The 13,685-nt window shown below is 42.2% G+C and overlaps 2 protein-coding genes across 4 annotated transcripts in view; one reads left to right on the top strand and one right to left on the bottom strand.

The window, feature by feature from the left end:
• Positions 1-345: 345 nt before the first annotated feature.
• LOC136420629 (small COPII coat GTPase SAR1B-like) lies at positions 346-4,834 on the bottom strand. Its single transcript, XM_066407679.1, has 6 exons — positions 4,704-4,834; positions 3,504-3,579; positions 2,819-3,001; positions 2,189-2,292; positions 1,216-1,356; positions 346-555 (listed from the first exon to the last, which is right to left on the bottom strand). The coding sequence occupies exons 2-6, from the start codon at positions 3,544-3,546 to the stop codon at positions 457-459; spliced, it is 570 nt and encodes a 189-aa protein (XP_066263776.1). The 5' UTR covers positions 3,547-3,579; positions 4,704-4,834; the 3' UTR covers positions 346-456.
• Positions 4,144-13,685, top strand: part of LOC136420604 (polyamine-transporting ATPase 13A3-like) — a 46,348-nt gene continuing 36,806 nt past the window's right edge. The window contains exon 1 of one of the 3 annotated variants that reach the window (XM_066407644.1): positions 4,144-4,360. The gene's annotated coding sequence lies outside the window, so the exon portion shown is untranslated. Of the gene's footprint in view, positions 4,361-12,755; positions 12,905-13,685 lie in introns of those variants that run through there. The other 2 variants (XM_066407654.1, XM_066407636.1) reach the window with 2 other exon arrangements.

Here is a 13,685-nt window from a genome sequence, read left to right as displayed (position 1 = left end):
GTCAATCTTTCTTCTTTAGTCTTCACACAATATTTGCTTCTTGTTTGGTCAAATGGAGTATCTTACAGAATCTGATTTTTATTTTTGCCATACATGAATGTTTCTTTATTGTAGGAAGTCTGAGAATTATGATTCTTGCTTTTATTAGTAATATTCAAGAAGATGGAAGGATTTTCACAACCAAATATAGTTAAGAAAAATATGAAAATAAAGAAACTATAAAACAAGTTATGACTTGCATAAAGTTCCCAAATGTTCTTCCTTTCCTATTCAGAAAAGTTCAAAAAAAAAAGATTCCTGCTTTTCTGTGTTATCTGAAGATGGAAAGTAAAAAGAAAGTTCGAATCAGCATGATTTTCTTTATTTCCTGCAGATACACCCCTTGGCAGGGATAGGGTTAAAAACAGGAAGCGGTGACCCGGCCTGACCCTTGTCACATGACTTTGGGCGCGCTCACTAGATGTACTGTGACAGCCAGCGGAAGCCCTCCGCGTAACCTTGCCTCTCCAGTACACTGCACATAAACAACTTCACAGGCCGTTCATGCCCTGTGCCCTGGAAACAAAACACACAAACAATCAGTCATCTTCTTAACATCAAAACAACAAGAAATTTAGAAGGTCTTGCCATATAAGGTCTTGTTGTGTGCGACACAGTGTCGAACCAAGTACCATTGACGCATTCATGCATTCATGCATCGATGCATTGAAGCATCGAAGCATTGAAGGTAAAACCCAAAACATGGCGTTTAGTGGGCGACAAAACGCAAAAACGGTTACTTTTAATTTACAAAGACATTATTTGCATCTCCAGTTTGTAAAGCCTCAATGAATTTAGTTGCACAAAGTCATGCACTAACGTTAGTACTGTTGGATCCAAGAACAAGTTAACTACAAATCAAGACATGTACAACATTAGGACAAACACTATCCCTGCAGCCTACCATTCTGGTCTATGACATTTCTATCTTAGCTTTCATAACTTATGTTTGCTCAGTTATTGTGTGTAGCCTTAGTTAGTTGCAATCTTTTTTAAAGGAACATGCAGAGTCATTTGTTAATTGTAATTGTTTTGTATCTTTGCTTGAAAATGAGAAAATAAGAAATAAGAAAATGACTCCAAGAAGACTAGCAAGTTGAAGATAGAAAATGAAGACTCTCAACCAACCAACCAACCAACAAACCAACCAACAAACAAACAAACAAAGAAACAAACAAGTAAAACATTTCCGGTCGTCTGTCCGTCCAAGTTGAACCGCTGCCTGAGTTCTTCTTCGCTGGCGGCGCCAGGTTTGTCGGTCTTGTTCCCTAGAATCAGAACCGGCGTGCTTACGATGTCCTCGTCTGTTAGAAGACTCTGCGGAGAAACACAAGCCCGGGTTCGTCACACTGCACGAAATGGCCTCGGATCCTGACATATCCTGACGTATCCTGACGTGATCCGGAACCTAAGATCCGGAAGAATCCGAACGGATCCTGGGCCGTATATTTCTCGGCAGGCTGATGGGCATCCAAATATTAGGACTCAAGGTACCACTTACACAACTTGTGTAAGTTCTTACACAACTTAAATATGCAAGTGGTCCATTGAGTCCCAATATTTGGATGCCCATTAGCCTGCCGAGAAACATGCGGCCCCAGATCCGTTCGGATTCTTCCGGATCTTAGGTTCCGGATCACGTCAAGATACTTCAGGATACGCAAGGATCCGAGGCCATTTCGCGCAGTGTTAGTGAGAAAACAACAACATTACATCAGGTTTACAGTCGTTTGTAACATCATATCATAGACTAACACTTATAATCCAGAAGTATATTTAGTACATGTCCAAAACATTCATGACCACTCAAATTCATCATGAATATTTGGGGGTTGTTGGTGGAAATAAACCCACAGTATTTCAGGTTCATAGACGGTCTTAGCACCTTCTATATCATACATAGTTTAGAATTAAAGTCAACATTAATCGTTTTTGATACACAAACACATCACAAGTTCATCACAAATAACATTCACCAGAACAAACCTCCTTCGTCAACTGTCACTCAAACCGTTTGTTTGTTTGTTTGTTTGTTCTACGTGTTTGTGGTCATCAGTAGATACTGGTAACCTTAGATCTGGCAAGTTCTAAAAAGGAGTTAAGGAATACCATACTGGAAGTTCTACATGTCTACGTGAGTTCAACTCACTTCCAGTTCATCACTGCATTCGCTATGCCTGGACCTGTCGGCCGCGTCGATGAGAAACACAACACCGCTTATCGCTGGCCAGTATTCTTTCCACTTACGCCGCGCTGTGAACGGGAGGAATAGAACAATAGTTGAGAAATGGACCAGTTTTTTAAAAAAAATTTTGTGTTTTTTTAACACAAACACAACAAATGTATAATTATCTAAACTACATATGAACACAGAAAACGCTGGAAACGGGAGGGACAGAACGTTTAAAAATTAACAAGGTTGGAGATTTTCTTTTTGTTTGTGGTTTGAACACACACAGAACAAATACGACTGAACTACAAACGAACACAGCTTACCACATAGGACAACTGCAGAGCAGCACTAGAACTAAACAGAACCAAACTAGAATACTACATAACTGCAACCCTATACCATAAAACTTCTCTATACACTACAGAGCTGCACTAGAAGTAGAACACTCTGGAACAACACAGGAACATTCAACTTCTATGTTCAGGTGCACATTCCACAGTCTACATGGTGTAGTACACCATAACATACAGCTCAACTTCTCTATCTCTACAAGAACAACCACAACCTTACATTGCTGCTAGGCAACCTGTTGTCATGGCGACCTACCCTGGTGCCCCCCGAGGTCGAAGGTGTTGAAGCGCATGCTGCCCGCCTGGAGCTCCTCGTAGTCAGGGTGTACCGTGGGGACGAGCTGCGCCATTCTGTCGTCCTTCAGCATGTACAGCAAGGTCGTCTTCCCCGCGTTGTCCAGGCCCAGGAACACAAGCCTCCCAGACTTTTTCACCAGACCTGCGCGTGATTGTCAGGAAACTTTGTCATGATTAACGAGTAACGTACATAACGCTTCACGATTGATACATTCGATAACGTTTGACGTTGAATTCGCGCGGGCCGGCTACGATTAACGGTGAATTGAAATAGCGCATAACGCTTAACGGCAAAGGGCATTCAGGACCTCCTACATGCTGCAGTTTACAACACACGTACACACACAAACGCACGCACACACACACACACACACACACACACACACACACACACACACACGCACACACACACACACGCACACACGCACACACGCACACACACGCACACACACGCACACACACACACACACGCACACGCACACACGCACACACACGCACACACGCACACACACACACGCACACACGCACACACACACACACGCACACACACACACACACTCTCTGTGACAAGTAACACAACGCATACATGTACACGCGGCACTACCAAAACACGTACACACTCATGATTATCATAGTAGTCTTACCTAAAGATTCCAGCGCTTCAGAGAGATAGTCCCACAGCCACATGTTTGTGTTTGTCTGAGTACACTTCCACTAAACCTGCAGGAACACAACAACACAACACAGAACGTTAGAGATCATCTCAGTGCAGTACTACTTGTACATTTGTAGTTGTTTTTGGCGACGCTCCCAGGGAGCGAGCGTAATGGTATAGTATTGAGTGCAGTTTGCAAGAATGTTAGGAATCGTACGAGAATTTGTCCACAGGCATTATGGGTTATTGGTTTGGTAGGTAATGGACGTGACCAGATTATCAATTACAGTCACCGTCAGTGCATTTGTTATATCAATTTGGATTAACGTTGTAGCGAAGGCACAAAATTAGTGTCTTTTACAAGAGCGGAGTTGGGAGAACTTCAACGTGTGTGATAGCACAGGTCCCTCTATAACGTCACATTATCATTCATTCATAAGCAAGCTGCGGTGTTTATCTTGCTCGAATGTGGCCACCCATGTCAGATGTGAAAGTTCGTAGTTCAATACTGCCTCCTCATTATAAGTAAATAAACTGGTTAGACCATTTGATACAGAAGTGTCATAACCTCACGTGTGACCTCACGTTTTTCTATACTTCATTATCACTCATGCGTTTAATGCAAATAACTAAATCAGAATGCTTTTCAAGTCATCTCCAAGATGCTAAAAATCACCAGCTTTGACGCAAGAATTCAGCTTCTAGGTGTGTGAGTTTTGACTCAGAATTTAGAGTAGGGCGTAGAGAGGCTGACTGAATTTAGCGTCATATTTAGCTCCAGAATTTAGCGTCGAGCGTTCTCCGGACGCCCCCATGCAGGCCCCTCTCAAGGACGTGTCTACAAAAGTAGGTATTCAACACAACATCAATAGTTTTGACGCAGAACAAGATGGTTGAATCAAGGAGGTTTAAATCTTGCGTTAAGTATTGAAGCCGGTTGGGAAGCCTCATGATTTAACGTTATTCGAAATCAGCGCTGAGAGTTTAACGTAATTCGTAATCGGCAGCGAAAATGTGTCGTAATTCGTAATCACTTCGCAGGCCCTTTTAGCAGTCATGGCAAAGCATGCCTTCTGATATTGAAAAAGAGTAACTATAACATAAATTTCTTTTATATAACTTTAACTACTACGTCGCAATGCAAACATTCCCCACAGATCTAGAATTTGTACAATAAATGTATTCCCACCTGTGAGGCACAAATCGGACGACAATGTTAGAGATATCTTAGCGATGATCCGCCACGGTATTTTTGCATGAAATGAAGTCGAACCTGTCTGGTCGCTCTGGAGCCGCTTATTGTGAGTCACCTTTGACATGGGAGGGGAAACACATAAACATTGCAGTTAGGTCTTGAGTGAAGTAGACAGTGTAATTTGATTTTCGATGGTGCAACTGTGCATTTGGGTAAACAAATAATAGAAATACGTACATCATAGAGGGACCATCGTTTGATCTCGGGGTTATACGTCATCGATCGAGAGAGGTTATAGTACCCAGGGTACTCTGGTGTTCTTTGCTGGACATGCAGGCCCTTGAATATCATCGTGATCGGTCCGGATCCACTGAGAGGTTATGAGTTTTGCTGACTAGAATAGTCCGGAAACAGAAATAGACAGACAGACACACAGACAGACACACACACAGACACGACAAAAATTGAATATGTCCATTTCTGATGGAGATAAAAATGCACCGGATTTAAAGGGACCCAGAGCATTTTATGAGGCTTGAAAACTGGAAATATTCTAGTTGCTGTAATATTTATGAAATTGACATTTAATTGCACTGTTAACCACAATTGTGTGCGGATTTCTTACCAAACGTGCTCAAAAGTGGCACAAAAATAAGCTACATGGTGATCTTTTAGTTTCACGCGTCAAGTGTAAATAGACCGATACCATTAGCCCCGCCCGCCTCCGTCAAAACGTAGAAATGCAAAATTAAAACATAAAAATGCAAATACTTTACGGACATGCAGTCACCCTCTCATTGGTCGAACGGCTGACGGACAGTCAGGATCAGTCTATTAGGGCTTGGATTTTCTATCAGTTCTCACCACACGACAACATCGTATCTTTGCTCCTTTAATGTCGATGGTAACGATAGTGTTATTGAAACTTACTATGTGTAGGAATGACTAAACATTTGAGTTTTTTATTGAAGTTCTAAGATGTTTTCAGATTTACAATTTTGGCACCGTTTGGAAATGATAGAACGTATCTGAGACTAAACCTTTAAAGAAAAGTAGTAGAAACTATTTTTCTTTAAACATTAAATCGCGGATACGTTCTACGCCCTTGGGATGCCAGCAAGGTCCTTGGGAGGCGGCCTCTGATATATCCCCACAAGGGGAGACTAAAGGGATTGCGCCTGCGCCCAGACCGCACGATGAGAGACTCCAAGTAAAAAACATGGTTTAAACCATTGAAAATTCTTTTTGGTGGGATTTTTTGTGAAATCTGGGCAATATAGGATAGGCTGTGGTAGGATAGACTCTGTATTTGCTGAATTAGTTGAAATAAATGGTCTTTCTCTACCTTGTGGGGTTTGGCACCCCCCTGATATAGTGGGATGGTCTTCAACTGGGTGTTTGAAGCCTGTAGGGCCTATCCAAGGGCTCTGATTAGGGGGGGTTATCTGGAGAATAGCCGTACAGAATTTGTCAGGGATGAATCTGATGACAGTTGACATAACTGGTTAGTATTTGAGGGTAAGTTATTGTAGTCTGATGTTTTGATTCCTGAGATAATGACACCTTCTTTTTCTTAACTTCCCCATAGGGCTACATGCATTACTGCCATTTATTGTATCCCTTTAGTCTCCCCTATAGGAAATTCACATAGGATAGAGGCAGACCATTTTGGTCCATTTCATGGGGTTTTAGCCTTAGACCTGTTACCTAAGCAATGGTCAGACCTCATTTGGCTCATCTTTATTAATAAATTATCCCATTTTTGTTATTTTTAGCCATTTTTCTGAGTTTTTAACCCCGCCTCCAATCAGTGCCTGGCTGCAGCTAGGCTATGTGTACAAAGGATGGGATTTGAGTATTCTAAAGGTGAATTGAAAGGGGGGGGGTCCCTAATGGTGAGGGGGGTCTCATACCAGGTGAATATTGTGTTTTGACCTTGTCAAACTCTTTTTCTATGCTCTATGCCTTGTTTATAGCTGCTTTTTGTGATGGTTTCTACACACTTGTCTTGCTTTTAGGCCTGTCAGGGCCCCTGTATTGACTTTTGTTGTACCTCAAAAGGAAATTCAGGTGCCTACTATAGGGAAAAAAGTCCCCCCTGTACTAGGGTGACCAAATTCTAACTTTATTTACCTGTTTCTGACAATTTTCCACCTATAATGGGTAACTTGGCCATTCCTAGCCTAACTTAGGAGAGCAGCCCTGACACCTGTTAGGTCATCAACTCCCAGGGGACTGTTTTTGGTCTGAGGTCTTTGATACTCAGGATTCTAACTCACAACCCTACCCCGCATTGTGTGATATGATTGACAGCTGTCAATTCTGAAATTGATTTCTCTAATAGGAAATTCACATAGGATAGAGGCAGACCATTTTGGTCCATTTCATGGGGTTTTAGCCTTAGACCTGTTACCTAAGCAATGGTCAGACCTCATTTGGCTCATCTTTATTAATAAATTATCCCATTTTTGTTATTTTTAGCCATTTTTCTGAGTTTTTAACCCCGCCTCCAATCAGTGCCTGGCTGCAGCTAGGCTATGTGTACAAAGGATGGGATTTGAGTATTCTAAAGGTGAATTGAAAGGGGGGGGGGGTCCCTAATGGTGAGGGGGGTCTCATACCAGGTGAATATTGTGTTTTGACCTTGTCAAACTCTTTTTCTATGCTCTATGCCTTGTTTATAGCTGCTTTTTGTGATGGTTTCTACACACTTGTCTTGCTTTTAGGCCTGTCAGGGCCCCTGTATTGACTTTTGTTGTACCTCAAAAGGAAATTCAGGTGCCTACTATAGGGAAAAAAGTCCCCCCTGTACTAGGGTGACCAAATTCTAACTTTATTTACCTGTTTCTGACAATTTTCCACCTATAATGGGTAACTTGGCCATTCCTAGCCTAACTTAGGAGAGCAGCCCTGACACCTGTTAGGTCATCAACTCCCAGGGGACTGTTTTTGGTCTGAGGTCTTTGATACTCAGGATTCTAACTCACAACCCTACCCCGCATTGTGTGATATGATTGACAGCTGTCAATTCTGAAATTGATTTCTCTAATAGGGGAGACTAAAGGGATTGCGCCTGCGCCCAGACCGCACGATGAGAGACTCCAAGTAAAAAACATGGTTTAAACCATTGAAAATTCTTTTTGGTGGGATTTTTTGTGAAATCTGGGCAATATAGGATAGGCTGTGGTAGGATAGACTCTGTATTTGCTGAATTAGTTGAAATAAATGGTCTTTCTCTACCTTGTGGGGTTTGGCACCCCCCTGATATAGTGGGATGGTCTTCAACTGGGTGTTTGAAGCCTGTAGGGCCTATCCAAGGGCTCTGATTAGGGGGGGTTATCTGGAGAATAGCCGTTCAGAATTTGTCAGGGATGAATCTGATGACAGTTGACATAACTGGTTAGTATTTGAGGGTAAGTTATTGTAGTCTGATGTTTTGATTCCTGAGATAATGACACCTTCTTTTTCTTAACTTCCCCATAGGGCTACATGCATTACTGCCATTTATTGTATCCCTTTAGTCTCCCCTATAGGAAATTCACATAGGATAGAGGCAGACCATTTTGGTCCATTTCATGGGGTTTTAGCCTTAGACCTGTTACCTAAGCAATGGTCAGACCTCATTTGGCTCATCTTTATTAATAAATTATCCCATTTTTGTTATTTTTAGCCATTTTTCTGAGTTTTTAACCCCGCCTCCAATCAGTGCCTGGCTGCAGCTAGGCTATGTGTACAAAGGATGGGATTTGAGTATTCTAAAGGTGAATTGAAAGGGGGGGGGGGTCCCTAATGGTGAGGGGGGTCTCATACCAGGTGAATATTGTGTTTTGACCTTGTCAAACTCTTTTTCTATGCTCTATGCCTTGTTTATAGCTGCTTTTTGTGATGGTTTCTACACACTTGTCTTGCTTTTAGGCCTGTCAGGGCCCCTGTATTGACTTTTGTTGTACCTCAAAAGGAAATTCAGGTGCCTACTATAGGGAAAAAAGTCCCCCCTGTACTAGGGTGACCAAATTCTAACTTTATTTACCTGTTTCTGACAATTTTCCACCTATAATGGGTAACTTGGCCATTCCTAGCCTAACTTAGGAGAGCAGCCCTGACACCTGTTAGGTCATCAACTCCCAGGGGACTGTTTTTGGTCTGAGGTCTTTGATACTCAGGATTCTAACTCACAACCCTACCCCGCATTGTGTGATATGATTGACAGCTGTCAATTCTGAAATTGATTTCTCTAATAGGGGAGACTAAAGGGATTGCGCCTGCGCCCAGACCGCACGATGAGAGACTCCAAGTAAAAAACATGGTTTAAACCATTGAAAATTCTTTTTGGTGGGATTTTTTGTGAAATCTGGGCAATATAGGATAGGCTGTGGTAGGATAGACTCTGTATTTGCTGAATTAGTTGAAATAAATGGTCTTTCTCTACCTTGTGGGGTTTGGCACCCCCCTGATATAGTGGGATGGTCTTCAACTGGGTGTTTGAAGCCTGTAGGGCCTATCCAAGGGCTCTGATTAGGGGGGGTTATCTGGAGAATAGCCGTTCAGAATTTGTCAGGGATGAATCTGATGACAGTTGACATAACTGGTTAGTATTTGAGGGTAAGTTATTGTAGTCTGATGTTTTGATTCCTGAGATAATGACACCTTCTTTTTCTTAACTTCCCCATAGGGCTACATGCATTACTGCCATTTATTGTATCCCTTTAGTCTCCCCTATAGGAAATTCACATAGGATAGAGGCAGACCATTTTGGTCCATTTCATGGGGTTTTAGCCTTAGACCTGTTACCTAAGCAATGGTCAGACCTCATTTGGCTCATCTTTATTAATAAATTATCCCATTTTTGTTATTTTTAGCCATTTTTCTGAGTTTTTAACCCCGCCTCCAATCAGTGCCTGGCTGCAGCTAGGCTATGTGTACAAAGGATGGGATTTGAGTATTCTAAAGGTGAATTGAAAGGGGGGGGGGTCCCTAATGGTGAGGGGGGTCTCATACCAGGTGAATATTGTGTTTTGACCTTGTCAAACTCTTTTTCTATGCTCTATGCCTTGTTTATAGCTGCTTTTTGTGATGGTTTCTACACACTTGTCTTGCTTTTAGGCCTGTCAGGGCCCCTGTATTGACTTTTGTTGTACCTCAAAAGGAAATTCAGGTGCCTACTATAGGGAAAAAAGTCCCCCCTGTACTAGGGTGACCAAATTCTAACTTTATTTACCTGTTTCTGACAATTTTCCACCTATAATGGGTAACTTGGCCATTCCTAGCCTAACTTAGGAGAGCAGCCCTGACACCTGTTAGGTCATCAACTCCCAGGGGACTGTTTTTGGTCTGAGGTCTTTGATACTCAGGATTCTAACTCACAACCCTACCCCGCATTGTGTGATATGATTGACAGCTGTCAATTCTGAAATTGATTTCTCTAATAGGAAATTCACATAGGATAGAGGCAGACCATTTTGGTCCATTTCATGGGGTTTTAGCCTTAGACCTGTTACCTAAGCAATGGTCAGACCTCATTTGGCTCATCTTTATTAATAAATTATCCCATTTTTGTTATTTTTAGCCATTTTTCTGAGTTTTTAACCCCGCCTCCAATCAGTGCCTGGCTGCAGCTAGGCTATGTGTACAAAGGATGGGATTTGAGTATTCTAAAGGTGAATTGAAAGGGGGGGGGGGGTCCCTAATGGTGAGGGGGGTCTCATACCAGGTGAATATTGTGTTTTGACCTTGTCAAACTCTTTTTCTATGCTCTATGCCTTGTTTATAGCTGCTTTTTGTGATGGTTTCTACACACTTGTCTTGCTTTTAGGCCTGTCAGGGCCCCTGTATTGACTTTTGTTGTACCTCAAAAGGAAATTCAGGTGCCTACTATAGGGAAAAAAGTCCCCCCTGTACTAGGGTGACCAAATTCTAACTTTATTTACCTGTTTCTGACAATTTTCCACCTATAATGGGTAACTTGGCCATTCCTAGCCTAACTTAGGAGAGCAGCCCTGACACCTGTTAGGTCATCAACTCCCAGGGGACTGTTTTTGGTCTGAGGTCTTTGATACTCAGGATTCTAACTCACAACCCTACCCCGCATTGTGTGATATGATTGACAGCTGTCAATTCTGAAATTGATTTCTCTAATAGGGGAGACTAAAGGGATTGCGCCTGCGCCCAGACCGCACGATGAGAGACTCCAAGTAAAAAACATGGTTTAAACCATTGAAAATTCTTTTTGGTGGGATTTTTTGTGAAATCTGGGCAATATAGGATAGGCTGTGGTAGGATAGACTCTGTATTTGCTGAATTAGTTGAAATAAATGGTCTTTCTCTACCTTGTGGGGTTTGGCACCCCCCTGATATAGTGGGATGGTCTTCAACTGGGTGTTTGAAGCCTGTAGGGCCTATCCAAGGGCTCTGATTAGGGGGGGTTATCTGGAGAATAGCCGTTCAGAATTTGTCAGGGATGAATCTGATGACAGTTGACATAACTGGTTAGTATTTGAGGGTAAGTTATTGTAGTCTGATGTTTTGATTCCTGAGATAATGACACCTTCTTTTTCTTAACTTCCCCATAGGGCTACATGCATTACTGCCATTTATTGTATCCCTTTAGTCTCCCCTATAGGAAATTCACATAGGATAGAGGCAGACCATTTTGGTCCATTTCATGGGGTTTTAGCCTTAGACCTGTTACCTAAGCAATGGTCAGACCTCATTTGGCTCATCTTTATTAATAAATTATCCCATTTTTGTTATTTTTAGCCATTTTTCTGAGTTTTTAACCCCGCCTCCAATCAGTGCCTGGCTGCAGCTAGGCTATGTGTACAAAGGATGGGATTTGAGTATTCTAAAGGTGAATTGAAAGGGGGGGGGGTCCCTAATGGTGAGGGGGGTCTCATACCAGGTGAATATTGTGTTTTGACCTTGTCAAACTCTTTTTCTATGCTCTATGCCTTGTTTATAGCTGCTTTTTGTGATGGTTTCTACACACTTGTCTTGCTTTTAGGCCTGTCAGGGCCCCTGTATTGACTTTTGTTGTACCTCAAAAGGAAATTCAGGTGCCTACTATAGGGAAAAAAGTCCCCCCTGTACTAGGGTGACCAAATTCTAACTTTATTTACCTGTTTCTGACAATTTTCCACCTATAATGGGTAACTTGGCCATTCCTAGCCTAACTTAGGAGAGCAGCCCTGACACCTGTTAGGTCATCAACTCCCAGGGGACTGTTTTTGGTCTGAGGTCTTTGATACTCAGGATTCTAACTCACAACCCTACCCCGCATTGTGTGATATGATTGACAGCTGTCAATTCTGAAATTGATTTCTCTAATAGGGGAGACTAAAGGGATTGCGCCTGCGCCCAGACCGCACGATGAGAGACTCCAAGTAAAAAACATGGTTTAAACCATTGAAAATTCTTTTTGGTGGGATTTTTTGTGAAATCTGGGCAATATAGGATAGGCTGTGGTAGGATAGACTCTGTATTTGCTGAATTAGTTGAAATAAATGGTCTTTCTCTACCTTGTGGGGTTTGGCACCCCCCTGATATAGTGGGATGGTCTTCAACTGGGTGTTTGAAGCCTGTAGGGCCTATCCAAGGGCTCTGATTAGGGGGGGTTATCTGGAGAATAGCCGTACAGAATTTGTCAGGGATGAATCTGATGACAGTTGACATAACTGGTTAGTATTTGAGGGTAAGTTATTGTAGTCTGATGTTTTGATTCCTGAGATAATGACACCTTCTTTTTCTTAACTTCCCCATAGGGCTACATGCATTACTGCCATTTATTGTATCCCTTTAGTCTCCCCACAAACTCTCCCGCGATTTGTCTGGACGATTCCATGGGCCGGCGGGGGTGCTGGAGAAATGTATACTAAATGTCCCCTCGCACAGAGGAACGTACCAATTTATCATTTATATTACGCTTATAAATGGAGGAACGTCCACTTTCCGAGAGCAATGTGCGTCTGAAATTCGAGGAGTGGAAGAGGTTTCTGCGCTGGTGTGGAAAGATTTAGTGCCGTTTTTCAGTGTGGCGTTATGGGCACTCGTAGCATGCACGTGACCTGAAACTGTACACCCAGTGAGATCATCAGCTGTGCACGCTGTTTCTTGTTTATGCCATTGTAATGCCACCACCATGTGCACCACAGTGATGCTGGCCGCAGTCTGATACGGACAGGAAAGAAGACCGCTCTGTGGTGAGAAATCTAACATGACAAGCTAGTCTTTCCATTCAAATTGTTCACAAAACGTAGTTTTTGAGGCGGGGTTCTTCGGGTCCGAAGTTCATTTCGAGAAACTCCTGTCACGAGAGTCTTGCGGGGCACGTTATGATATGAACTCAATATCTCGAAAACTTAACGTATGTGCTCAATACAGGCTTTTCATTGACGTCATAATAGTTGTAATTTGAATCCCCCGGCTGCCATGATACTATAATTAGATTAGAGTAGCATCTGTTTTACGTAATGTCACGGGACGTTGTTTTCTTAGTAGAATCTTACCCAGAACTGCCCCCCACCCCCATAATCTTAGCATTTGACCCCTCCTAGCTATAGCTCCTCGTAAGCTGTATGTTAAAGACATTTGGTGAAATGGTGTTGCATTTTAACCCTCAAACCACCGTATGGGGTCAAAACTGACCCCAGGCGTATATCAACATGTGCCATTTTGACATTTCGAGTCGAAAACAAAATTCCTTCTATGAGTTTGTTTGTATATATGTCTTATAGCTTCTCACAAGTTTTTGCCGAGATTGGCTGATTGTTGATTAAGTTGTCCTAGGAAGTTTACGCATGTTCCAGTGGGGTCAAAACTGTCTGCACACATATCCCCTATTGTTTGATACTTGTCATCTAGTAACATGTAGGATAAGGGTTATTATGATCATAGTTACAAAAGATAGTTTTTTAGAAGTTGAAAAAAAATACATTTTTTTAATGAACGTAAAGATTAATGACGTTGCGACGTATTATGACG

Source organism: Branchiostoma lanceolatum, chromosome 1 (assembly GCF_035083965.1).
Source record: "Branchiostoma lanceolatum isolate klBraLanc5 chromosome 1, klBraLanc5.hap2, whole genome shotgun sequence".
NCBI classification, from domain to species: domain Eukaryota; kingdom Metazoa; phylum Chordata; class Leptocardii; order Amphioxiformes; family Branchiostomatidae; genus Branchiostoma; species Branchiostoma lanceolatum.
This window is presented reverse-complemented; position numbering and strand designations above follow the sequence as displayed.

What these genes read in the sequence shown, in the direction of transcription:
- LOC136420629 (XM_066407679.1), bottom strand. Translation starts at nt 3,546, where the DNA reads ATGTGGCTGTGGGACTATCTCTCTGAAGCGCTGGAATCTTTAG. An exon ending in CGACCTCGGGGGGCACCAGG is followed by an intron (nt 2,293 to 2,818) that starts GTAGGTCGCCAT and finishes TCCCGTTCACAG; the next exon opens with CGCGGCGTAAGTGGAAAGAA. An exon ending in CGACCGGAAATGTTTTACTT is followed by an intron (nt 556 to 1,215) that starts GTTTGTTTCTTT and finishes TTTTGTTTCCAG; the next exon opens with GGCACAGGGCATGAACGGCC.